Below are 25,505 nucleotides of genomic sequence, written 5' to 3'. Positions count from 1 at the left end.
GGTGTGGGTGCCTGCTAGCCTTTCGCCCAGTGACCCGGAGGTGACCCTCCCCTAGGTGCCGGTGTGGACGCCACCGCCCACCCACCGGGACGTGGCCCTCACCACACCTCCCAGCACATCCTGGCCCCGCTGGAACATGGTGGCATCTGGCGCTCAGCTTGGGGCCCACCATCGCACAGGTGTCCCCAGCGACCGAGGGCCCTGCCTGCCCTGTGGTGACCACTGTGTAATCAGGGCAAGGACAGCACAGGGCACTTGGGTCTGCTGTTGGGAAGAGCCACCCCGGGTATTTATTCCAGAAGTAACTCAGAGTGAAAATTCTCTCAGCCAGTGGAAAACTAAACGTAATCTGCATTATCGTAAGGGGCAATGCCCAAGGACTGTTAACACTCGACTTTATTCACGCAAACACCGTGTACCGAGCACCGCCACCTACTAGACACTGAGTCCCGTCACACAGGGCACTGATCGTGTGTACTGACAGACAGACACTGGCACGAAGCCTCGAGGAGGATCACGTCTCTTCTGAGCAACACTTGTAAGAACACCCTCATGTCTCCATTTAGGTTTTGATCCTTCGAGAAAAAAGTCCCACCTGTGAATTTTTCACCCCTCGTGAGGAGGAAATAAGAGCACAGCATCCACTCTTCCGTCCTGAAAGCCTGTGAGGAAGGAACTGGGACCCTCAGAGCAGCCCAGCACCACACGCCACGTCCTGCACAGGAGGAGGAACGGGGCGAACGCTGGAGCCATCCCCGTGGTTCCCTCGGAGCTCGGCTGCCAAGAAACCTGTCCAGCAGGGCAGCGGCGAGGGTAGGGACCACACGGGGCTCACCGTTTACTCAGGGTGCGACTCTCAATTCACTTGGCGGAAAAGTAAGACAGATTTGCAGGCGATGGGGATTCACGCGCCACCCCCACCCGGTGGCAGGTGTGACCCCATGGGAGGGAGGAGGGAGGAGGGAGGAGGGAGGAGGGAGGAGGGAGGGAGGGAGGAGGGAGGGAGGGAGGAGGGAGGGAGGAGGGAGGGAGGGAGGGAGGGAGCAGTGCGCCCACCAGACCCCAGCAGGCTGGCTCATCACCAGGAAGAGACCCTCACAGCGGGAAGCCCTCACGTCCCATCAGAAGTCCAGACTCTACTGAGCAGCAGTTTCAGAAGTGTGTACACAGCGCAGAGGCAAGGGGGAGCTCTCCCGAGACAAGGCCGTCCCCAGACACGCAGCTGACGCCTGGTGGGGGGCCCCGCCGGCTACTTGAGGAGCTTGGCCACGTTCAGGCTAGGAACCACGATATCCTTGAAGATGGGCACGTAGTCTGGACTCGCCTGGGCCGGGCCCTGCTCCAGCGTCTCGATGATGGTCTGCTTCATGTCCCGGCTGGCATCCCCCCGCACGGCCAGCAGCGCGCCGATGTGCTCGTCCCTGGGGGGGAGGAGGGGGCGTCAGGGTGCAGCCGCAGCCACTCAGCCTCCAAAGCCGACTCAAGCCCCCCCGACCCCCGACCGGGTGGCAGGGTTCCTGGAGGTTCACAAAGGCTGGCGGGGAGCCAGCGCCGGGGAGCCGCTCCCCTCGCTTCCTTCCCCCACACGCAGGAGGGGCCCGGCTCCGTTCCCTGGTTCCACCTACACGCGGCACAGGATCAGCCTCCAGAAGCCAGTCTGCTCGGCCACCCTCCCATCGGTGCCCCGAGCACCAACTGTGGCCTGGTGACGCCCGGGAACCGTGACCCGCGGTGGGGCTGGCAGGCACCGCTGTCGTCTCTGAAACCCACTCTGCCCGCATCGCCGTCCGCACGGCATCTGGGGTCCTCGCTGGAGCCCAGACCTGCCACACTCACCCGGGAGGCTCCCACCTAATGCCCAGGACCCTCCCTCTCCCCAGAGACCTCAGGAATGATCCTGCCGCTACCTGATGTCTGGGTATTTGCTGACCAGGGTCGAGACCTCCAGGTAGAGCAGAGAAGGGTCCGTGAGCTTAATGACTTCGGCAACGGCGACAATGGTGTCACAGTGCCCGTCCATCTCCTCACCAAACCCGGCAGCCAGCTTGTGGAAGAGGAAGCGCAGCTGCTCGGCCTCCCGCCCCATGCGCTCGGCGCCCTCCTTGCGCTCCTCGGCGTTCCGGAACGAGATGCGCTTCTGCAGGACGGCCCGCAGGTACTCCTGCACCACGCGCCGGTGCGCCTCGGCGATCATCCGCTACGGGGTACACGGAGAACGGGGTCAGCTGGCACGCGGCCCCAAGGCGAGTCCAGGCCCACGGTGCACGGGCCAGTGCGCTCCTTCCCGTTTCTCATCGATACAAATTTTAGAGTCAACAAAGTAAGCACACCTGAGTCTTTATTACAAATTCTATCTTAGAAAACTGTAGCAGGTTCACCGTGTTTCACGTCTGGGATGCGGGCCGACGCACTGGCCGCACGGCAGCAGCCGGAAGTCGGTACTGCCTGGACACCTCGGATGCTCACGTCCATTCTAGAGAGCCCACAGAATAAAGTACGCCGCGGGGACGCCTGCCTGCAGCCCCGCCAGACACGTCGTTCTGGGCGCGGACCCGCTGCAGAGCAGCTTCCCGTCGGGGGCGAAAGGGCAGGTGCCAGGGCGTCACCCGCTTTACTGAGACCCGTCTGGTGACTCACGGGCCCCCCCGGGGGATCCGGGTCTATCTTCCTCGCCCTGCCCATCCTGCACGCGTCTCTCAGCTTCTCAGCCCAGAAGTGTGGGGTGTGGGTTCAGTGGGAGGGCTGGGGACCCTGGGCCAGGCCCTGCTCTGCCCCTCACAGGCTGAAGGGCTCCACACACATCACACCTCGTGCACAGAGGCTAGTCAACGACCAGTCTCTGGAGATGGTGTGACGAGCTTCTGGGAAAAGAGGAGCCCCAAGTCCACACGTTTGGGGAAGTTTTGGAGAAGGCCGTGGTTTTCTCCGGAGCCCACCCACAGGTAAATGGACACCTGGCCGTCACCCACGAACACGCGAGCACGACTCTGCTGACACAAGGCGCAGCCTCAGAGTCCCAAGAACAGACATCATAAGCTCTGTGTACCAGGGAGGCTGGGCAGTGAGGGGGACCCCAAGGGCCCCAAACAAGACAAAGCGAGATGACACCCGGCAGCTGCAGGGACTCAGGCGGAGGCCAGGCTCTTGGCAGAGCAAGTGAGACCGCGGGCTCCCGGCCGCTCCAGGAGGCGAGCCATCTGGACCAGGAGTGGCTGAGACACAAGCCCCAGGGACTTCACACACCCGGTTAGATCAAAGGACAGATGCTGAGAAACATAAAAGGTGGAACCAAAAACTGTACAAAAAACAAGAAATTCAAAATTGAACAGAGCTGGTCCCACCGACCTCTAACCACCAGAGGCTCCTGACAGCTGTGAAGCGACCAACCAGGTGGGTTTAAAACACCTGGGTCTCCCTGCAAGCATCACTTTTAATGGCAGGGTTAGGAGAATTTAAGCTTACGATGAGACAAAGATGCCCCCGTGCTGGGAGGTCCCAGCCAGGGCAGCGAGACAAAGACAAGACACGAAGGTACAAGAACCAGAAATGAAATGACACAGTGACGCTGCTCACAAATGAGACAAGTGTCTACAGGGATGCCCAGAGGACCTGGAGACACGTCCTGAAGCGTCTGCACCCAAGCTCTGTGTGTCAAACCACTCACGCTTCCATAAACCACAAACAGAAAGGCTGATTTTAAAGCAACAACAGCAAAAACCACCCAAGGCCCTGAGAATTCCCCCGTGGAAAGCTGCCTGAGCCCCAGACGGGAACAGGGGCATTTCACAGGGCCTGGAGGGGACCCCGACGGCCGGGGACCCTGGAGTCTCCCGTGGGCCCTGTGCTGAGAGCCGCCCGCTGGCCCCCAAGCGTGGACGTGAAGGGGGAACTGCGGTTCCTGCCCAGTCTCTCATCAGAGCCATGGCCACAGCCCCACCCGCCCTTTGAGGGGTCCCTGCTGAGGAAGTCCCCACTACCCATGGGGTTCTGGGTCTGCGGCCGTGTCAGCGTGGCCTTGGACAGCAAGGTGCGTGCCCCATCACCTCCGCCTCTGCCACCTTCAGACAGCAACGTCTCTGACCTGCTTGGGTTCACAAAACCACCCGTGAACTTCCACCCAAGAACTGATGACACCAAATTCTACACAAGATGCCAGGGGACTCAGGCCACATGTGTGCCCCACACTCTTACCTTTCTATATGGCTTTTTAATTTTGGCAAAATCATTAAAATAGTCTTCCACGGTGACACAGATGATGTCTACAGCATTTGATCCTAACAGCCACTTCTTCGTCATCAGCTCATTGAGATGTTGCTGAAAGCACAGACCACAGAAAACACCCTCGTGACGGCCTGTCATCGGGAGAGAGGCACTTGGAGCCACCTTCCTACGCCCGCCTGATGTTCAGCGATGCTCAGGCAGAAACTCTGCAAATATGTACTTTAACTGTAAAGACTTATATGAGACGCAAGGGAGGTATCTGTGCGGACACATCTTACCTTAACTGACTACACCTATTTATTGTGTAGTACACCTATTAATTTGTGTACCCAATTCTGATGAACATTTAAAATGTCTCATTTTGCAATTATAAAGAATGCTGCAGTGAATCTGTATATTTTTGCAGGTGAAATTCCTAAAACTAAAAGTTATTAGTCAGAAAGTATACAAACTACAACCTTGACGACTGTTGCCCTCCAAAACTCGTGCCAACTGCCCTCCCATAACTGTGCCGATTCACGGTTCTACACGGAATACAGGAGTCTCATGCCCTCGACATCACGTGGTAGCAATGTTCTTAATCTCTACCGTCCTGGTAAGCAACAAAAATATTCAGTTTTAATTTGCTTTTCTTTGAAGAGCAGTTAAGACTGGGCACTCTGTTTCCTACTTAGGACACATGACTCCTTGTTCCGTGAAACAGTTATTCATGTCCTTTGTCTATTTCTCTATTATGTTGTCTTTTTAAGTACACTTTGTTTTCTAAACCATTTCTAAGAAAATTACAGCTGTCAGGAAATGATACCACCCATCACCCCAGGAGCTCCTTCCCTGCAGGACCCAAGATGATGGTGATTCCATTTGTTAAATACACTCTGGTTTCTGCCAGTTCTACATGATGCTGAGCCATTTTCATACCTTCTGAAGCAAACTTACTTGCTCAACACACACCACGCCTTGGCTGTGACCTGAATGCACTTTGTTTATGGCTGTGCTCTGTGCCTTTGCTCAAACCCGAGCCCGGCTGTGTGACGGGCATGCAGCCCAGCTCGTGCCCTCAAGCACCAATCTGCTAATGGCCATAACCAGTCTCCTCTCCGATACCAGCTTCTACCCTGTAACCTGCTGAGTGCTCTGGTCTCTGACACTTCCTGCAAGGGCCTCTCCTTGACGCCACACCAGGGCACCCGGCCCGCGGCGCCCACCTCCAGGTCCAGGAAGACTTCCTCAAGCAGGCTGCTGCAGCCCTCCTCAGCGATGGCGTCCAGAAGCCCATCCATGCTCGGCTGGCTCAGAGACACGCCTTCGTCCGCGTCATGCTGCAGGTACTTTCTTTTTAAACTGACTATGGATTCTCTGCGAGGAGACAGAGGAGGAGACAGAGGGCCGGTGAGGCAGCCGGGCACCCCCGCCCCGTGGCCGCAGGGCCCCCGCTCACCTGAGGGTCCAGCAGTTGTTGATGAGCGCGATCATGTACTGCACGTAGCAGTGCGGGTGCTGCCGCTTCCGCAGGTGCTCCTCCTTGTACAGCTGCGCCTCCTCTCTGTACCTGGGGGACACACGGCCACGTCAGAGCAGCCTCGCGGCACGGCGCCAACGCGCAGCCTACCGACCGCATTCTGCATCGCTAGCATCTGGCCAGACGAGTCTTCAAAAGTAAAGGATTCTGGGGGGGTGACCTATGCTAATAGAAGTGGATCATCTAAAAAAGATTATTAAAAATTAACTTCGTGGGCTTCCCTGGTGGCGCAGTGGTTGAGAGTCCGCCTGCCGATGCAGGGGACACGGGTTCGTGCCCCGGTCCGGGAAGATCCCACATGATGCGGAGCAGCTGGGCCCATGAGCCACGGCCGCTAAGCCTGCGCGTCCAGAGCCTGTGTTCCGCAATGGGAGAGGCCACAGCAGTGAGAGGCCCGCATACCGCAAAAAAAAAAAAAAAAATTAACTTCGTTATCAGCCTCTGAAATATGGCTCAGTGCTCTGATTTTACAAGTATTCTGAAACATTTGTAATTGGGAGAGTATTATTTCGTCTGACATATGATCCAGCTAGAAACTCATACAATAGTGTTTGGGACACAATCAAATGTTAGATAAAATGTCCTTTTCTGAGACTTTCCCCGAAAAAATCAAACTAAAAATAAATTAGACTCTTTAAGATGTCAAGAAAACAGCTGAGATGGCTACACACTTCATTTTTGAATTTATCAAGGAGATTCTCAAACATATACGGGAGTCCAAGCACAACGCACCGTATAATCTGTGTGCGTTTTCAAAAGGTGTTAAGGAAGGAGCAAACTGAAAACTGGCAATTAAAGGGAAGTGATCAAGCGTCTATTCCACCCTTCTGTCCAAAGCATGATTCAGGTAGCCACACAGCTGAGACTGCTGAGGAAAACATCTACTTTACAGAACAATACCAACGGGATGACTAACCCAGGCCATGACCCAAGGGTGGACAGCTGACGGGGATCCTAAGCAGAGGCCCGGCTGTCGGCACCCGAGCCACAGGAGCAGGCTATGGGCAAACGGTAAGGAAACACGGAGGAGCCCCACGGCCTTCAGAGCCAACCTGTGGTTCGTGGGCAGACGGCAGCTTGAGGCCAGGCTGGAGGACACTGGACAGGAGGGTCTGTGCATCTCCACAAGCCAGCGGCTCAGAGCGGGAGGGGCTGCCCTCCGGTACCACAGACTGCAGGCCTTCTGCCAACCCGGCTGAACACACAGCTATAAACAGGTGGGTCTGAGACCAGCGGGAAAGCCCAAACGCAAACCTGGTGTCAGGCGGCCCCACGGAACGCTCCTGACAGACTCGGTGGGTTGACGGCACTGCAGTTAGGGTAGGGAATGCAGGGGATGAAACGCCGCGACGTCCGGGATTTGCTGTAAAGCACAGCTGAGCCCTGAACAACGTGGGTCTGAAGTGTGCAGGTTCACTTACACGGGAACTTCTTCAGCCAACACGCACCGCAGCACTACACGAGCCGAGGCTGGCTGACCTGTGCGTGCGCGGCCACGGCAGGAGCGCCGACTGCAAGCTTACACGTGGATTTTCAGCCGCACCAGGGGGTTGTCCCCTCCAACCCCCATGTTGTTCAAGGGTCAAGTGTACTTCAGCAGAGCGAGGGGGAGGAGAGCCAGATGAGGCAGGGGGTGGCTTTATAGGGCAGCTTTTGAACCTGGATGGTGGGCTAAACAGGTTTTTAGGCCATTCTTCCTACCTCCGTATACATTTGAAAACCTTCTTTGTGTACAACTTGGTGGGGGGGGGCATCCCTGTGGAGGGCACCCCGGGAAATGGGACAACAGGAAGGCTGACTGAAGGAGGTCCCCAGCTCCAAGCCTGCAGTAGCACCAGCGCACTGCTGAGAACCCCACACCATCACACCCGGGACCCCGGGGGAATGCAACCCATTCACAAGGCAGATAACAAGAAAGGGCTTGAGTTCTGACTAACGGAAAAAGGTGACTACAGTGAATCCAGGCTTGAATTCTTTCTTAATACTAGCCAGGTTAGGATCAACACAGTTTCCTCGCCATTAAAAAAAACAAAACCTACTAAATTAGCACATTGGCAAAAATACATACCTACTTAAAAAAGAATTCATTTGCTGAAGACACAAAACGAGTACCTTTGTTTTCAAATCTTCACTTATCTGAGCAGCGACTTGAAGGTTCTGTTCAAACATCTAAAAATTGGAGAACTTATGAATTCTGATAGAAACTCACAAGGGTGCAGATTTCCCATTATATAAACCCCCCACCTGTGTTAACAGGACAGTCCAAATTCAGAGGAAAAAATGACGCCAGGTGAAAAATAACAAAGTTACTTAAACAAACACACAAAACTTTCTTACCAGGTAAAAAAAAAAAACCCAGGGAATCATTTCCTAATTCCCTGCAAACAGGCTGGTCTCCACAAGGGGGACACGTATGTTCTCACGGGGAGACAGGGAAACGAGGGGTCCGGGGAGGGCGGGTGTGGCAGGGGTCACACGGGTACCAGGGGCTGGGCTGTGGTTTGTGATGTGGGTTTCTTAAGAAGCGCTAGGAGGACACACGCTGGAGCTGGGGGGCCGGACGTGGGAAGGTGGAGAAGCGCCAGAAGGCAGAGCTCACCCCACGTGGTCACCGGACGTCAGCTTCCAAAATAAAGGAAAGGTGAAGCCCAACACATCATGGACTAGTGGGATCACCCAGAGCCTGGCTAGAGCCCCAGCTCCATGTCAGCAGAAGGAGAGCCCTCTAACGCGGCTCGGCCCTCCTACCATCAGCAATGTTTCTCAAAGGAAGGGGACTGGACAGGCCAGACAAAGAGAGCAGGCTACCTGTAAGAACGCACGATGACACTAAAACCCTAAAAGACTCCTCCCAAAGTACGTCAGATTAGACTCGATCGTGTAGCATTTACGAAGACAAACCTTGGCCATTACATCAGGAAATAAGCAAATTCAAATTTGAGCATCAGACACACATAACACATAATTAGCTTCCGGTTTGAGATCAAAAACCATTAGGAGGGGAGATGGAAACAACCTAAGCGCCCATCATCAGATGAATGGATAAAGAAGATGTGGCACATATACACAATGGAATATTACTCAGCCTTAAAAAGAAATGAAATTGAGCTATTTGTAATGAGATGGATAGACCTAGAGTCTGTCATACAGAGTGAAGTAAGTCAGAAAGAAAAAGACAAATACCGTATGCTAACACATATATATGGAATTTAAGGGAAAAAAAATGTCATGAAGAACCTAGGGGTAAGACAGGAATAAAGACGCAGACCTACTGGAGAACGGACTTGAGGATATGGGGAGGGGGAAGGGTGAGTTTTGACAGGGCGAGAGAGAGTCAGGGACATATACACACTAACAAACGTAGTAAGGTAGATAGCTGGGGGGAAGCAGCCGCAAGGCACAGGGATATTAGCTCGGTGCTTTGTGACAGCCTGGAGGGGTGGGATGGGGAGAGTGGGAGGGAGGGAGACGCAAGAGGGAAGACATATGGGAACATATGTGTATGTATAGCTGATTCACTTTGTTATAAAGCAGAAACTAACACACCATTGTAAAGCAATTATACCCCAATAAAGATGTTTAAAAAAATAAATAAATAAAAAATAAAAATTAAAAAAAAAAAAAAAGGCAGGAATAGCACAGGGATATCAGCTCCGCGCTTTGTGACCGCCTGGAGGGGTGGGACAGGGAGGGTGGGAGGGAGGGAGACGCAAGAGGGAAGAGATATGGGAACATCTGTATGTGTATAACTGATTCACTTTGTTATAAAGCAGAAACTGGGCTTCCCTGGTGGCGCAGTGGTTGGGAGTCCGCCTGCCGATGCAGGGAACATGGGTTCGTGCCCCGGTCTGGGAAGATCCCACATGCCGCGGAGCGGCTGGGCCCGTGAGCCATGGCCGCTGAGCCTGTGCGTTCGGAGCCTGTGCTCCGCAGCGGGAGAGGCCACAACAGTGAGAGGCCTGCGTACCGCAAAAAAAAAAAAAAAAAAAAAAATAAAGCAGAAACTAACACGCCATTGTAAAGCAATTATACCCCAATAAAGATGTTTAAAAAAAAAAAAAAAAACCATTAGGAGGGCTTCCCTGGTGGCACAGTGGTTGAGAGTCCGCCTGCCAATGCAGGGGACACGGGTTCAAGCCCTGGTCCGGGAAGATCCCACGTGCTGTGGAGCAACTGGGCCCGTGAGCCACAACTACTGAGCCTGCGCGTCTGGAGCCTGTGCTCCGCAACAAGAGAGGCCACGATAGTGAGAGGCCCATGTACCGCGATGAAGAGTGGCCCCAGCTCGCCGCAACTAGAGACAGCCCTCGCACAGAAACGAAGACCCAACACAGCCAAAGATTAAAAAAAAAAAAAAAAAAAAAACCATTAGGAGAACAAAAAACATTAGGTTTTGCGGCCGTGGGCAAAACTACTTGGCAAGTCTGACCCTTGGTTGCGCAGCTTCAGAGAGAAGCAGGTTCTCTCCGCCGGCAGCACGCAACTGCGTGCATCTGTGAAGCCCGAGGCCCGGTACCTGGAAGACGATGGCGGGCAGTGTCGTCTGGTAGTAGCCGTCCTGGTCGGCCTCAGGTTCAGTCTCTTTCACCCAGTCCTTCTTGTCTGTTTCTAGGGCTTTCCGCAGCCAGGCAATGATGTTTGACTAAGCAGGAGGAAAGAACAGAACCAGGCTTGGAGTCAACAGGCCGCTCTTCAGTGGAGCAGCTGCAGAAGCCAACACCACCCCCTGGGGATCCCAGGCCGCACACAAGGGGACAATCCACCTCCATGCGCGGGAGCCCGCCAGCCTCCCTCAGCTTAACCTTCTGGACGACGGTCATGCTGGAGGACAGGCCAGGTCAGTCAGGACAGGGAAGCACGAGACCTACGTGCCTCTGGCAGGCCATTCACGGAGACCAGACCCCACGGCCACTACCCCAGCCGCCCCTGCGTCCCAGCACGGCCTCGGCGCCTCCGTCAGAGGCTGCCTGGTGTCAGGCTCCCCGCGTCCAAGGAGCAGACCTGACCACCTCATCGCACCCTCGGACCCCCAAGGGCACTAGGCAGTACCCGCCACCTGCCGCCCTCCCACTCCCAGGCTCGGCGCTGTGAGGCGGGCAGGCGCCATGGCACATCCAGGACGCCTCCAGACCCGACTTCTCAGAAAGAGCCGCGTGTCCTCTGGAAGCCCAACGGCCAGATGGGTCCTGGCTGCAGCCCGACTCGGCCCACGTGGGCCCACATCCCTCCACTCACTGTCAGAGTCGACATGTAGGTGTCGAGCAGCTCGGCGACCACGTCTGGAGAAAGCAGGGGCTCCAGGGCCCCGACGTCCACGTCCGGGGCCAGCTCTGCGTTCCCCATCATCTCTGCACTGCGGGCACAGCCGGGAAGGGGAAACAGGAAGCCCTCAGGTAGGTGGTGCAGTTCCCCGTCCCAGGGGCCTGCAGGGCAAGGTTTGCTGGCTCCACCCACGGTGCCCCGAGGAAGACCAGGGCCTGGCAGGTAGGAGGTCCCATGAGTTGGAGAACAACAGACAAGCACTGCATTTAGAAACGTAGGGCACAGGCGCTAACGCTGCTGGTCCAGCAGGACAAGGACCAGAGCAGAGAACACCTGACGCCCGCAACCAAACGCGACTCAGCAAGTGAAGAGTCAGCACTTCCAGCCTAGGGGCTGAAGAAGGGAGGGATGCGAAGCAAGCTTCAGAAAACAGTTTTCATGAAGAACAGATAAAAGCCAGGTATGCGGCTGGGTTCCTAAATGTCCAAGGCTGGTCGCTCGGACGACTCCCTAAGTATGGATTCAGAATGACAGTCCTGAGTGGTAACAGCTTGTCCACCACTCCTAAGACATCCAAGGTCTTCCTGAATGAAAAAGCATGAGATTCTGCAAATACTAAGAGACCATCTACAACTTAGATTATTTCTGCCCCAAGAACCTTAACTCCGCGTGCAAATGTTTCTAGCGTGAAAGCGGTCCAACTTTTCCCACAAGAAACTCCAATACAAAAGGATGTGGTGACCAACAAGGAGCTGTCAAGAACTGCCAAGGACAGAAGAACGCTCACAACGTGGCGAGTGGAAAACAAAATCAAGGCCTAGAACCGTGCAGGTCACACAAATGCGCACCCCGAGGTCTGGTGGCCGGAGCACGGTGAGGGCCCCGACCCCAGTTCAAGTCGCGCCCCCCACCCGCGGGCCGTGTGACCCTGGGCGTGTTCCTCCCTGTGCCTCAAAACGAAGATGATGGTGAGAGGTCTTCCTCGAGGGTGGCCTGACGACAGGATCACGCGACGGCGATGGAGGGCGGCACACAGGAGGCGCCGAGGCCCAGGCCCAGCACGGGAAAGCAGAGGCAGCACCAGCCACAATGAATACGATGTTTTCTTTCTCTTTATATGTTTCCGTGTTGAAATGTACATATTCTCTACCACAAGCAGCTACCAAAAAACAAACACACACAGACCCCCAAATCCCCAAACCTTATTGCTAAAACGAGAGGTTTAATTAATTTCTACACACTAGTAACAAGACAGGCTAGAATAAGATGTGCTTCCTCTCGCTAGCTAACCGTTAAGAATTTCAGAATGCCCAACCGCTGGCTTGTTTTTCAAACCCTACCTCAAAGTAATGCCTGCGCAAAGTGGCTCACAGCCCTCTCAGGAAGCAACAGAACGTCAAGGCTGAAGTGCCGAAGGGCAGCCGACTTTCCTCTCGTGCTGCTGAGAAGAAACCAGACTCGGGTGGGCGGAAGCCAGCAGGAGCAAGCTGGTGTCTCCTCAGCAGCACGTGACTCTGTGCAGGTCTCGGGGCCTCCTGGGTCCACGTGTCCTCACCTGTCCAACAGGTGACACCACCCGCTCTCAGTGTCACCGCGAGAAGGCGGGTCAGGAGTGCAGGAAACGCGAGGCCGAACTGCTCACTACGGACTGACCGGCCAGGGCACAGGCACCACCCAAATGCAAGAGCGTGCACACGACCAGGGGCCGGGCCCGACCTCGGGTCACAGACGGACCAAAAGGGGACGCGTCAGGCGGAAGGCAACGCCCTGAGCAAGAGGACTCGGCGGCCGTTTAGAAACGGTCAGTATGCTTCGCCCCCAGGAAACAGGAAACGCCAGGCATACAGGTGGAGTTACCTGGTGTAAGTGTTTAAGACCCAGGTCAGCAGGCTCACGATCTCGTTTGCTTCCAGGTCCTCTGCTGCGAGCTCCTGCATCCGCGTGCTTAGAGCCTGGTGGTACACGTTCAGGAGGCTCCTGAAAATCTGGTAGCGAGGAGGAAAGCACTGCACCATCAGGCTCCGGGCGACGAGGAGGTCGTCCAGGACACACTTCCTTATGATCTCCAGGTGGCGCACGAGCCACATCCTGTCAGACTCCCTGGTGTCCGCCTGCGTGCCCTCAATCCTCGTGGTCACGGTTCTGTCCAGGACGGCGAACATCTTCTCCTTCCAGTTCTTGGGCCTTCCAGGAGGAACAAAGCCAGTTTGCTTCTTTCGGTCAAGTATGCGCCTGTCAATTTTTTCTTCCCTTTCGATGATCCTGACAACTGAGACCAGCAAGGTGGGGTCACGGCGCACGGTGACCAGAGACCTCTGCAGCACCATCCACAGCTGCTTGGCCAGCTCGTCGGACAGCGCCTGCGTGCTCCCAAAGTAGCTGTGGATGAGGGTCATGTCACGTGTGTTCCCGCTGTCCATGCGGTACTGCTCGTACATCAGCCCGTCCCGGGAACACTCCAGGTCCATCAGCTTCCGGTGGGCCTGCAGCAGTGCCCCTTGCTCTATGAGGTCCTGGGTCTCCCTCACGATCTCGGGCACTGCGGGGAAAGGCACAAGATGGCACCGTGAAAAACCACACAAAGGGCCATACGGGACTCTGGGCAGATGGGGACAAGGGTGACCAGCAATCTGCCTCCCACTTGGACGACTGCTGCACTGACAGACTCCATCCGAGTACCTGTTTTGGAACTCTGGAGTCTACTGAAGGCATACAACTTCCAGGGACAGGTGTGAAAGTAAGGTGTGGTTAATACTGGTGCATTTCAGCTCTCGGCACCAGTAGAAAAGTAGAAGCTGACTGCAAATGACCAGGAGAGGCGCAGGCTCAGAAAGACCTGAGAAGACCTTGAGTCTACATCTCAGCCCGACCCTCTGCACACACACAGCCTACGACAATCAAAACAACAAAAACAATAAACAGAATCAGCACACCCTGGCCAAGAGGAAAACCTGATTTCCAGAGTCACGTTATTAGATTCGAATGTCCAACGTTCAACAACATCATCACAAGGCATACGAAGACGCAGGAGAAAACGGAGATTCAAGGAAAAAATAAACCAACAGAAATCACCCCCGAGAAGGACCAGATGGTGGACTAGACAAAGCCTCTGAAGCAAACTCTTCAACACGCTCAAAGAACTAAAAGAAAACGCGCAGGAAAGTATAAAAACTGGATGGAAAATTCACTTCAGATTTTTAAAGCAGATTTCATCAAGCAGAAGAAAGAAACAGCAAACTTGAAGACAGGACAAAGGAAGTTATCAAGCATGAGGATAAAAGGAAAAACAACTAGAGAAGAGTAAACAGGGCCTAAGGGGTCTGTGGGGTGCACACGGTGGGAGACCCAGAGGAAGAAAGAAAATGGGCAGAGCGACTACAGGCACGCTGCGCTTTACCACGCTTCGCTTGACTGTGCTCCACAGACGCTGCATGTTTTACAAACTGAAGGTCTGTGGCAACCCTGCATCGAGCAAGTCAATCAGCACCATTTTTCCAACATCATTTGCTCACTTCGTGTCTCTGTGTCACATTCCAGTTATTCTTTCAATATTTCAAACTTTTCACTATGAGTATAAGTGTTACGGTGATCCGTGATCAGTCACCTTTGATGTTACTACTGTAATTGTTTGGGGGCACCAAGACTCGTGCCCGTATAACATGGCAAACATAACGGACAAATGTGGTGTGTCTTCTCACTGCTCCCCGTGCTCTCTCCCTCTCCTCAGGCCTCCCGATTCCGAGACACAAGAATACTGAAATTGGGCCAATTAATAACCCTACAATGGCTTCTAAGTGGTCCAGTGAAAGGAAGAGTCGCACATCTCTCAATTTAAATCAAAAGCTAGAAATGATTAAGCTGAGTGAGGAAGGCCTGTCGAAAGCTGAGATAAGCAGAAAGCTGGGCCTCTTATGCCAAACAGTTAGCCAAGCTCTGAAGGCAAAGGACAGTTCTGGAAGGAAATTAATAGTGCTACTTCAGTGAACACACAAATGGAAGGAAAGCAATACAGCCTTATTGCTGATATGGAGAAAGTTTTAGTGACTGGACAGATCAAACCAGCCACAACATTCCCTTAATCAAAGCCTAATCCAGAGCAAGTCCCTAACCCCCTTCATTTCTCTGAGGCTGAGACAGGTGAGGAAACTACAGATCTAAAGTCAGAAGCCAGCAGAGTCTGGCTCATGAGGTTGAAGGAAAGAAGCCGTCTCGATAACACAGAAGCCCAAGGTGAAGCTGCAAGTGCTGGCGTAGGAGCTGCAGCAAGTTCTCCAGAAGATCTAGCTGAGATAACTCACGAAGGTGGCTCCACGAAACAACAGATTTTCAACGCAGACAAAACAGCCTTCTATTGAAAGAAGGTGCCATCTAGGACTTGCATAGTAGAGAGAAGTCAGCGCCCGGCTTCAAAGCTTCAGAGGACAGGCTGACTCTCTTGTTAGGGGCTAACGCAGGTGGTGACCCTAAGGTGAAACCAATCTTCATTTATCATTCCAAAAATCCTGGGGCCCTTAAGAATTATATTAAATCTATTCCACCTGTGCTCTATAACTGGAACAGCAAAGACTGGATGACAGCACATCTCTTTACAACATCATCTGCTGAATATTTCAAGCCCACTGTTGAGACCTACTGCTCAGAAAAAAAAGATGTCTTTCAAAACATTACTGCTCATTGATAATGCACGTGGCCACTCGAGCTCCGACAGAGATGTGCAACAACATCCTTGTTGTTTTCACGTCTGCTAACACAACATCTATTCTGCAGCCCACGGAGAGAGGAATAACATCGACTTGCAAATCTTATTATTTAAGAAATACATTTCGAAAGGCTACAGCTGCCATACATAGCGATTCCTCTCATAGATCAGGGCAGAGTCAATTGAAGACCTTCAGGAAAGGATTTACCGTTCTGGAGGCCATTAAGAACACTCATGATTCATGAGAAGAGGTCCAAATACCAACATTAACAGGAGTTTGGAAGCAGCTGATTCCAACCCTCATGGATGACTTTGAGGGGTTCACGACTTCAGCGGAGGCAGATGTGGTGGAAACAGCAAGAGAACCAGAATTAGAAGAGGAGCCTGAAGATGGGACTGAACTGCTGTGATCTCACGATAGAACTTTAATACATGCAGAGTTGCTTCTTATGGATGAACAAAGTTCTTAAGACAGAAACTACTCCTGAAGTTTAAAGATGCTGTGAAAATTGTTGAAATAACAAAGGATTTAGAATATTACATAAACTTAGTTGACAAAGCAGCAGCAGGGTTTAAGAGGACTGACTCCAATTTTAGAAGTTCTCCTGTGGTAAAATGCTATCAAACAACATTGCTGCTACAGAGAAACCATTCCTGAAAGGAAGAGTCAGTCAACACAGCCAGCGTCACTACTGTCTTATTTAAGAAACGGCCGCAGCCACTCCAGCCTTCAGCAACCACTGCCCCCATCAGTCAGCAGCCATCAACGTTAAGGCAAGACCCTCCACCAGCAAAAAGATTAGCACTCACTGAAGGTTTGGATAAGTTAGCATTTTTCAGCAATAAAGTATTTTTTATTTTAGGTATGTACATTTTTTTTAGACATACTGGTATCGCACACTTAATAAACTACAACACAATGTAAACATAACTTACATTCAGTGGGAAACCAAAAAATTCACGTGACTCGCTTTGCTGAGATAATTTGCTTAACTGAGGTAGTCTAAAAACGAACCTGCATTATCTCCAAGGTGTGCCTGTATTTTAAATAATGGTCAAAAACTCACTAAATTTGATGAAAGACATAAACATTCAAGAACTCAACAAACTCCAAACAGAAAAAACTCAGAGACCCAACACCAAGACACATTGTAATCAAACCATAGAAAGCCAAACACAGAGAGAGAAATCTTGAAAGCTGCAAGGGAGAAGCAGCTGATCGCATACAAGGGATCCTCAGTGGAGTATCAGCAGATTTCTCTTCAGAGACTTTGAAGGACAAAAAGCAGCCTGCTGGTAATATTCAAAGTGCTAAAAGGAAAAAAACCTGTAACTCAAGAATCCTGTATCTGGTAAAACTGTCCCCCAAAAGTGAAGGAGAAATTAAGACATTCCCAAACAATAGCTGAAGGAGTTTGTGACCACTGGACCTACGCTGTGAGAAATGCTAAAGGAGTCCTGCAGGTGAAATGACACCAGACAGCAACTTGAAGCTGTGGGAAGAAATGAAGGTCTCAGTAAAGGTAAATACATGGGCAACTGTAAAGCCAGTATTATTGTAACTTTGCTTTGTAACTCTTTTTGTTTTACATAATTCAAGAGACTAATACATTTAGAGAAAAAAAAAATTAGTCCAAAGCTAGTACTAATAGAAAGCTAGAATTGCTGTAACTCTGGTTTATAATTCCACACTTTACTTTCTACATAATTTGAAAGACTAACGCATTTTTTTTAAAATAGCAACTAGTCTATGTTTTTGGATACACAATATATAAAGGCGTAGTTTTGTGACATCAATAACTGAAAGGAGATGGGAAGTGTTGTATAGGAGCAGAGTTTCCGTATATTATTGAAGTTACGCTGGTATAAATTCAAATTAGTGTTATAACTTTAGGATGTTAAATGTAATCCCCATGGGAACAAAAAACGATAATAGCTATAGAATATACCAAAAAAAGGATTGAGAAAGGAATTAAAACACTTTACTACAAAAAAAAATCAACTAAACAAAAGACTATAATGCAGAAAATGACAAAATAAGGGCATACAGAAAACAGTTGGGAAATGACAGAATTAAGTCCCTCCTTACCAGTAATTACTTCAAATGTAAGTGGATTAATAAACTCTCCAATCAAAAGACAGAGACTGGCAGAATGGATAAAAACACATGATCCAACTTTACGCTGCCTACAAAAGACTCACTTGAGATCCAAAGACACAAATAGATTGAAAGTGAAAGGATGGGAAAAGTTATTCCATGCAAACAGTAACCAAAAGAGAGCGGGGGTGGCCCTACTAACATCAGACAAAACAGATTCAAAGTCAAAAAAGGTTGTAAGAAACAAAGAAGGAATTTTATATTAATAAGACGTTCAATTCAGTAAGAAGATACAAGTATAAACATTTACACACCTAATGACCATCAAAATATACGAAACAAAAATTGACAGAACTGGAAAAACAGACGGTTCTACAATGATGGCTGGAGACTTCAATATGCCGCTCACAATAATGAACACAACCAGACACAAGACCAGTAGGGAAATGGGACTTGAACCTCACGACAAACTAACTAGATCTAACAGACGTATACAGAACACTTCACCCGACCCAACAGCACACACAGTCAGTCCTCTTAAGTGCACATGGGACATTTTCTAGGGCAGACCATACCCTTAGGCATGAATTAAATTAAATCATTAGCATGAATTCATTTAAACCATGAATTAAATCTCAATAGATTTTAAAAGATAAATATCATACACAATCTCTTCTCTGACTACAAACGGATAAAGTTAAATATCTGTGACTGACAAAAAATTCACAAATTTGTGGAAATTAAGGAGCACACTCTTCATCAATGGGCCAAAGAAGAAATTACAAGGGAAATTAGAAAACACTTAGAGACAAATGAAAATGAAAACACAACATACCAGGACTTGCAGTGCTAAGGGCGAAGTACAGCTATAAACACTTCAGTTAAAGAGAACGATTTCACATCAACAACCTAGCTTTACAACTTAAGGAACTAGAAAAAGAATGAACTAAACCCTCAACTACAATGGAAAAGAATATGAAAAAGAATATACCTACATATATGTGTATAACTAAACCACTTTGCTGTGTAAGAGAAACTAACACAACATAAGTCAACTATACTAATTTTTTTTTAAAAAGTTCTTAGAAAAAAAAAGCTACCAAAAGGAAGGCAATAATAAAGATTAGAGCAGGGATAAACAGAGAATCGAAGAACACAACAGAAAATCAACAAAACCAAAGGCAGTTCTTTGAAAAGATTAACAACTGACAAATCTTACCTAGATGAACTAAGAAAATAAGAAGACTCAAAAACTAAAATCAGAAATAAAAGTGAGGACATTACTACCAATTCTACAGAAACAAAAAGGATTGTAAGAGAGCTATGAGCAACTGTACACCAGCAAACTGGATAACCCAGATGAAGTGCAGATTCCTAGAAACACAAAACCGAAACCACAAAGAAACAGAAAATCTAAATAGACCTATAACTAGTAAGGGACTTGGGGGAGGGGGCATGGGGAACTATTATTTAATGGCTGCAGATTTTTTTTTCTTTCAGTTTTATTGAGATAGAATTGACACTGCACTATATAATAAAGTTTTAATTTTGCAAGGTGAGAAGAGTTCTAGAGATGGATAGTGATGGTTTCACGATATGAAAGCACTTCATACTACAGAACTGCAATTAAAAATGGTCAAGATGGTAAATCTTCTATTATGCATATTTTATAATTGTTAAAAGTGTGGAGGAAAAAACAGGCTGTGTGCGCAACACTACCGAATTACAGGCAATGAGAAAAGTCGGAAGGGCGCCAAATAAGCACAACATCTTCCCAATAAGAACATACTCCTAACAAAAACCACATCTACATCACAGCCTCATTGTTCATCAAAGGAAGAAAACTATTTTCAACCTCTGTGGATGAAAAGGTAACTTTTTGGTCATTTGACATTAGCTTACAAGATTGGAAGAAAATGTCAGTCAACAGGAAATTATAAGAGGGAAGTTAACTAAGAAGGCTGGTTGAATGTCATGAAGGAGATTGTGGCAGGTAGACTGGACCAATTCCAGGTCGTCCACAGTCACCAAGAGAAGCTGCTTCCAGAGCACCCACCACAGTCGGCAGTGCTGTGTCATTAATGGGGGGACGGAGAAGGGCCCCGGGAGGCTGAGCGTGCAGAGGGGCGGGGTCAAGTACTCAATAATGCTGCCCTCAGACACGCTGAGGTTCACATGGTGGGCTGGTGGGCGGAGGGGAAGAACTGCACCAGGTTCCACTCGGGGTGGAGCAGAGTTCAGAAGGAAGCGCAGAAAGAACTCGCTGAGACCAGACACCAGATAAAGGCAGGGAAGGGGTCGGACCATCCCAAGACTTCGGGCTGGGATGATGACCCTGACAGCGGCGAGGGGACGAGGGGACGAGGGGACGAGGAGGCGAGGGGACGGGGGGACGGGGGGACGGGGGGACGAGGGGGCGAGGGGGCGAGGGGACGAGGGGACGAGGGGACGAGGGGATGGGGGGACGGGGGGACGGGGGGACGAGGGGACGAGGGGGCGGGGGGACGGGGGGACGAGGGGACGAAGGGACGAGGCGACGAGGCGACGAGGGGACGGGGAACGAGGGGACGGGGCGAGGGACTAGCTCCAGGGGGTGGAGCACAAGCGAGGAGGCTGTGCCGAACACAGCAGGGCACCCTGTGCTGGTGACAGCCGACGCTGAGCCCACCCTTCCTCCCGCCAGCGAGGTACTGGGACAGGCTTCTGAAAGGGCCCCTCCCGTGCGCCCACCTTCCCCACCAGCCCCAAGGACGCCCCCAGGCCCAGCTCCCATGGGGACTGAGACTCCAGGGTGTGCCCTATCCGCCCCCTGCCCTGCCCCCAGCCTGCGACCCGTGCACACCCTTCCTGTCTGGGAACCGCGCCCGCTCGTCCCGTTCGCAGGGCTGCTTCGCCCGCAGACCGTGAGCCTGACCACGAGCCGTCCCGCGGGCGGCGCATCTTCATCCGCCAGACCTGGCCGAGCCCCGCTGAGCCACACTGCAGCTGAGGGAACAATGCCCACACAGCGCTCGCTCAGCTACCCATTTCTGTGCCTGTCCTGACCATTTCACAGCCACAAACGTTCCACCAGCCTTCATTTGCTCAACTGACCATCCGCCTGTGTTCAAAATAAGAACCCAACTGTGCAGGCAGAAATCACCCCTCTGAGCAGGGCGACGACAGCGACAACTGCCCTGCAGCACCCACAGGGCGAGGAAAGGCACACGTGAGTCGTGGGAGAGCGCGGCCGTGGCCCGGCTACCTGAGAAGATGTTCTTGAGGTTCTCCACGGCGGCCGCGAGCTGGCTGTGCCGCACGACGGCGTCCTTCACGGCCTTGAGGCTCTCCACGGTGTTGATGCTCTGCCTCCAGTCCTTGCTGACGTCGGCCAGGGACCGCTGGATGTCCTTGACGTCGCTCAGCGCGCTGTGGAGCTGGCTGAGGCCCGTGCGCACCCCGTCCAACTGCGACTGGATCGCGGCCTAGGGAAGACACTGGGTGGGTGAGCAGAGCTGGGACGGCCACGAGCAGACCTTCCCCAGGAGGCTCAGAGTGTAGAAAAGAGGCGTTTCAGTAGTAGAGAACAGTCAGTGCCCACAGACAAGACAAAAACGCAACAAGGATTCCACTGATTCATAAGGTAGCTTTTCCTTTTTTCCATTGCTTCTTAGCACAAAACAACGTTTTTAAAGCTGTTGGGAAAACCTCACAACACCCCTCATCCAGCCCCTTGACCTGAGAACGCCAGACTCCACCGTGGGAATACCCCGAGTCCCAGGGCCGCCCCTTAAGTGGTGCCCTTAGAAGGACTCTACACACCACCTCTCGGGCACCCCTCAGCTTCCTAACAGGCCTTCACTACACGGAGAAACCGTCAGGACTTGCTCATCACCTTGAGCGGAGAGGGTTTTCCTGCCATTCGGCCAGAACCAGACTCCGCTCCAGGACGGCCGGCCCCACAACGCAGAGCTGGTGCACCTGAGATTCAGACTCACTCTGAGAGCCCGTGGCAATGCCACCCAGTGATCCGTACAGTCAGAATGGAGATGGCGTGAAGGAGCAGCAGGTGGATGGGAAAAGGAAGGGAAAGGCCAGGGAGCACAACGGTGCCCAGGAATACCTTTCACCCATGAAACACTAAGTAGCGTTTAGAAATAGTTCATGATTTCAACAAAACACAACAACTGTTAGCTAATCCCACAAGTTCCTAGAACAGATTAAAATTCTAAATAAGGGCTTCCCTGGTGGCGCAGTGGTTAAGAATCCGCCTGCCAATGCAGGGGATAGGGGTTCGAGCCCCGGTCGGGGAAGATCCCACATGCCGTGGAGCAGCTAAGCCCGGGCACCACAACTGCTGAGCCTGCGCTCTGGAGCCCAAGAGCCACAACTACTGAAGCCCCCGTGCCTAGAGCCCGTGCTCCACAATAAGAGAAGCCACTGCCATGAGAAGCCCACGCACCGCAAGGAAGAGGAGACCCCACTCGCTGCAACTAGAGAAAGCCCACGTGCAGCAACGAAGACCCAACACAGCCAAAAATAAATTTAAAATAAATTTAAAATAAATAAAATAGGGCTCCCCTGGTGGCACAGTGGTTGAGAGTCCGCCTGCCGATGCAGGGGACACGGGTTCGTGCCCCGGTCCGGGAGGATCCCACACGCCGCGGAGCGGCTGGGCCCGTGAGCCGTGGCCGCTGGGCCTGCGCGTCTGGAGCCTGTGCTCCACAATGGGAGAGGTCGCAGCAGTGAGAGGCCCGCGTACCGCAAAAATAAATAAATAAATAAAAATAAAATAAAATAAAATAAAATTCTGAATAAAAACGTAGCAGGTCTAAACTATTTTTTTTCCTTTTTTTTTTTTTTTGGCTGCGTTGGGTCTTCGTTGCTGCACGTGGGCTTTCTTCTAGTTGCGGCGAGCAGGGACTACTCTTCGTTGCAGTGTGTGGACTTCTCACTGCGGTGTCTTCTCTTGTGGAGCACAGGCTCCAGGCGCACGGGCTTCAGTAGTTGTGGCTCGCAGCTCTACAGCGCAGGTTCAGTAGTTGTGGCGCACGGGCTTAGCTGCTCTGCAGCACGTGGGATCTTCCCGGACCAGGTATTGAACCCGTGTCCCCTGTGTTGACAGGCAGATTCTTAACTACTGTGCCACCAGGGAAGCCCTAAACCATTTTTTAAATTGACATGAAACTGTTTCAAATTAGTCCAACAGGTCTCTGGCTGCTTCACTGGTGCAAGTGAACGAACCTCAACCTGTCTCAACAAACCTGCACTTACCTGGCCACTAACGTTCAGCTGGAGAGGTGACCTCACTGCCCTGTCAGCATGACAAGTAACCTTCCTAAAACGCGCTCTCGAGTCCTCAGGACCGCCGTGCTGCCAGTCAACTACAGCAGGCCACGGTCTCAACGTTTTTACAACTACAGCAAGTGTGCGTAGTTTTAATAAAACCTCCTCTCTCCGTGTGAATTAAGTTGAAAGCCAATCCAAATCATACAAGATCGATTTTCTTTCTTGCCTCAGTCTCCCACACTCTAATAAATGTGCCGAGCTCTCCTGCTTCCTGCCCCAGGGCCAGCAGCACGCCGGGTACGCAGCCAGCCTACTACAGCACGTGCCAGAATGAGCCTAACAAAACGCTCTCTGGATACGCTCTGCAGAAGAGCTTTTAATGAAGAGAAGCTGTCATTCTTCTAGCGTTCTTTAAAAAGTTAAACGGACATTTCTGGGTGCTCAAAAAGGTTGTTCCTTTGGTGTTTTCAACATTCCCCCCGTCTTGTTTGTCAATCTACTGATTGGCAGGATACTGTTGGAAGGAACGTGCTAAGTCAAGGTACGTTCAAGGCTGCCCCCTTCCACGTCATCACAAAGTCCAGCTGTTAAGCAGGAACCAGAAACTTGAGATACAAGCCTGTGTCCCACCTGGGAGTGAAGCAGGTGCCCATGGCCACTCAGGCCTCATACCTTCAATCTGGCCTCCACAGAGGCCTTCTTCCGGGCCTCTCTCCGGCGATACTGCTCCACTTTGTCCAGCTGGTCCGGGCGCTGAAGCATCCCAGCAACCCTCTGGACCGCTGTCGCAACAGCCTCCCGGTCCGTCTCCTTCATGGCTACAAAGCTGGCAGAATCTCTGCGCCTGTCATGCTAGAGGCATCCTGTGTCCATAGGCAGAGAGGGAACAGGAGGGGGAAAATGTGTTAGGGAGATAGAAATGTTAGCAACAAAACTTACCCCCTCCACCAACAGTGCTGTTCACAGCGGGGCTCTAATGAGAGCATTCGAGATCATTAACCAGGCGGAACTAGGATTGTGAACTGCTCGATAAGCAAGACAAACCTTCAGAACACGGTTTTACCCTTAAGCGACCGGAGGCGATTACAGGCATAAGATATTGACATACAGATGATGCCTCTATGGGGGCCCCAGACTACTCATCGTATCAGATGTCAGTCTCCAGGGCACTTCTCTGCCCCAGATAGGGCCAATTTCTCATTTCCAGAGCCCTCACACCACCCCTTTACACACCAGGGGACGGGGGCGGGGGCCACGCCAGGACACCTCGTGAACACGTGGAGACACAGGGACAGCACGCACCTTACCGTCCCTAGCTGAGGTTCCAGCACCCGTCCTACCATTTCCCTCAAAAATCACCGTCTGCAGTATCCCCAATTCCATTTCCTACCGCTTAACAGCCCTAGTCAACAAAGGGGAGAGGGCAGAAGGCACTGTGCGCAGGTGCAGCGCACGGGGCACAGGTGCTTGGACACCAGGCACACCTGCCTTCAGCGCCAGCTCCACCAACATCCCAGCCACGGAACTAGGGACACCTGGTGAGCGTCTGGCAGAGCAGGACTGACTTCAGCTATTAGCCGCCCGTCTCCATGCGTGTTTTCTGTACAAAATTCTCAAAGACATTTCTCACCCCTCCTCACACGCTTTCAGAGCGCCACCCAAGTCCGCGCAGGCCCCCGAGGGCCCTGGACACGAGTGCCTTTCGTGCCCGCCCACGGAGCGGGGCTGCGGCGCCGTCCCTCCTCGCCCCCTTTCCTGATCACAGGCACGCGCACAGGGCCGGACACCCGGGGCGGCCGCGCGTCTCCCCGCCCGCCACCCGCGCGAGCAGCTCTGCACCTGCTTCCTCCCTCCTCGCGCGGCGCGTCGTCCGCCCCTTCGCGGACGAGAGCCCGCCCCCGGGACCCCACTGCCACCCGCACCGCCTCCCGGCCGCGCCCGCACCCGCCGGAGCCCGGGGAAGGGACAGCGGGCGGCGACCGCGACCACCGCCCGGAGACCGCCCTACCACAGCCGCCTCACCGTGCGTGCCGCCGCCGCCACCCGGAAGTGAGCGGCCGGCAGGCACTTCCGCTTCCGGCCTCGCGACTGGAAGGGTGGGGTCTGGGCGGTCCCGACGCTGCGTGCCCGGCGCGCGGGGTGAGTGACCTGGCGAGCTGGCTGCCGACGGGTGTCGCCCAGATTGGTGGAGACCGCGCGACCAGGAGGGAGCAGAGCGGGGATGCGGCGCGGCGCGGCGCGGCGCGGGAGGGCGCGAGCGCACACACACCGCACGCACGTAAACACATACCACAGGCACACGCCACAGACAGACACAGACACGCACGTGTAGACACACCAAACACTTGCACACCACACCCAAAGACACGCACCACCCGTATAGACACAGCACACACAGCAGACACACACCGCACAGACACATACCACATACAGACACG

General features: G+C 52.4%; 1 protein-coding gene across 1 annotated transcript; it reads right to left on the bottom strand.

Annotated features, from left to right (window-relative positions):
• Positions 1 to 1,122: 1,122 nt before the first annotated feature.
• On the bottom strand, positions 1,123 to 25,121 carry EXOC3 (exocyst complex component 3). The gene is made up of 12 exons (XM_065873974.1): positions 25,090 to 25,121; positions 23,740 to 23,930; positions 21,044 to 21,263; positions 12,860 to 13,541; positions 10,976 to 11,093; positions 10,257 to 10,382; positions 7,809 to 7,909; positions 5,660 to 5,770; positions 5,427 to 5,577; positions 4,192 to 4,314; positions 1,908 to 2,197; positions 1,123 to 1,421 (listed from the first exon to the last, which is right to left on the bottom strand). Exons 2-12 carry the CDS (start codon positions 23,881 to 23,883, stop codon positions 1,250 to 1,252), a joined length of 2,238 nt encoding a protein of 745 aa, XP_065730046.1. The 5' UTR covers positions 23,884 to 23,930; positions 25,090 to 25,121; the 3' UTR covers positions 1,123 to 1,249.
• Between the last annotated feature and the right edge of the window lie 384 nt (positions 25,122 to 25,505).

Source organism: Phocoena phocoena, chromosome 3, assembly GCF_963924675.1.
Source record: "Phocoena phocoena chromosome 3, mPhoPho1.1, whole genome shotgun sequence".
NCBI classification, from domain to species: Eukaryota; Metazoa; Chordata; class Mammalia; order Artiodactyla; family Phocoenidae; genus Phocoena; species Phocoena phocoena.
The sequence above is the reverse complement of the archived record's forward strand: the minus strand, read 5'-3'. Positions and strand labels throughout refer to the sequence as shown.

What these genes read in the sequence shown, in the direction of transcription:
- EXOC3 (XM_065873974.1), bottom strand. Translation starts at nt 23,883, where the DNA reads ATGAAGGAGACGGACCGGGAGGCTGTTGCGACAGCGGTCCAGAGGGTT. An exon ending in CCTACATGTCGACTCTGACA is followed by an intron (nt 10,383 to 10,975) that starts GTGAGTGGAGGG and finishes CCTCCTGCTTAG; the next exon opens with TCAAACATCATTGCCTGGCT. An exon ending in AAGTCTTCCTGGACCTGGAG is followed by an intron (nt 4,315 to 5,426) that starts GTGGGCGCCGCG and finishes CTGTGCTTTCAG; the next exon opens with CAACATCTCAATGAGCTGAT.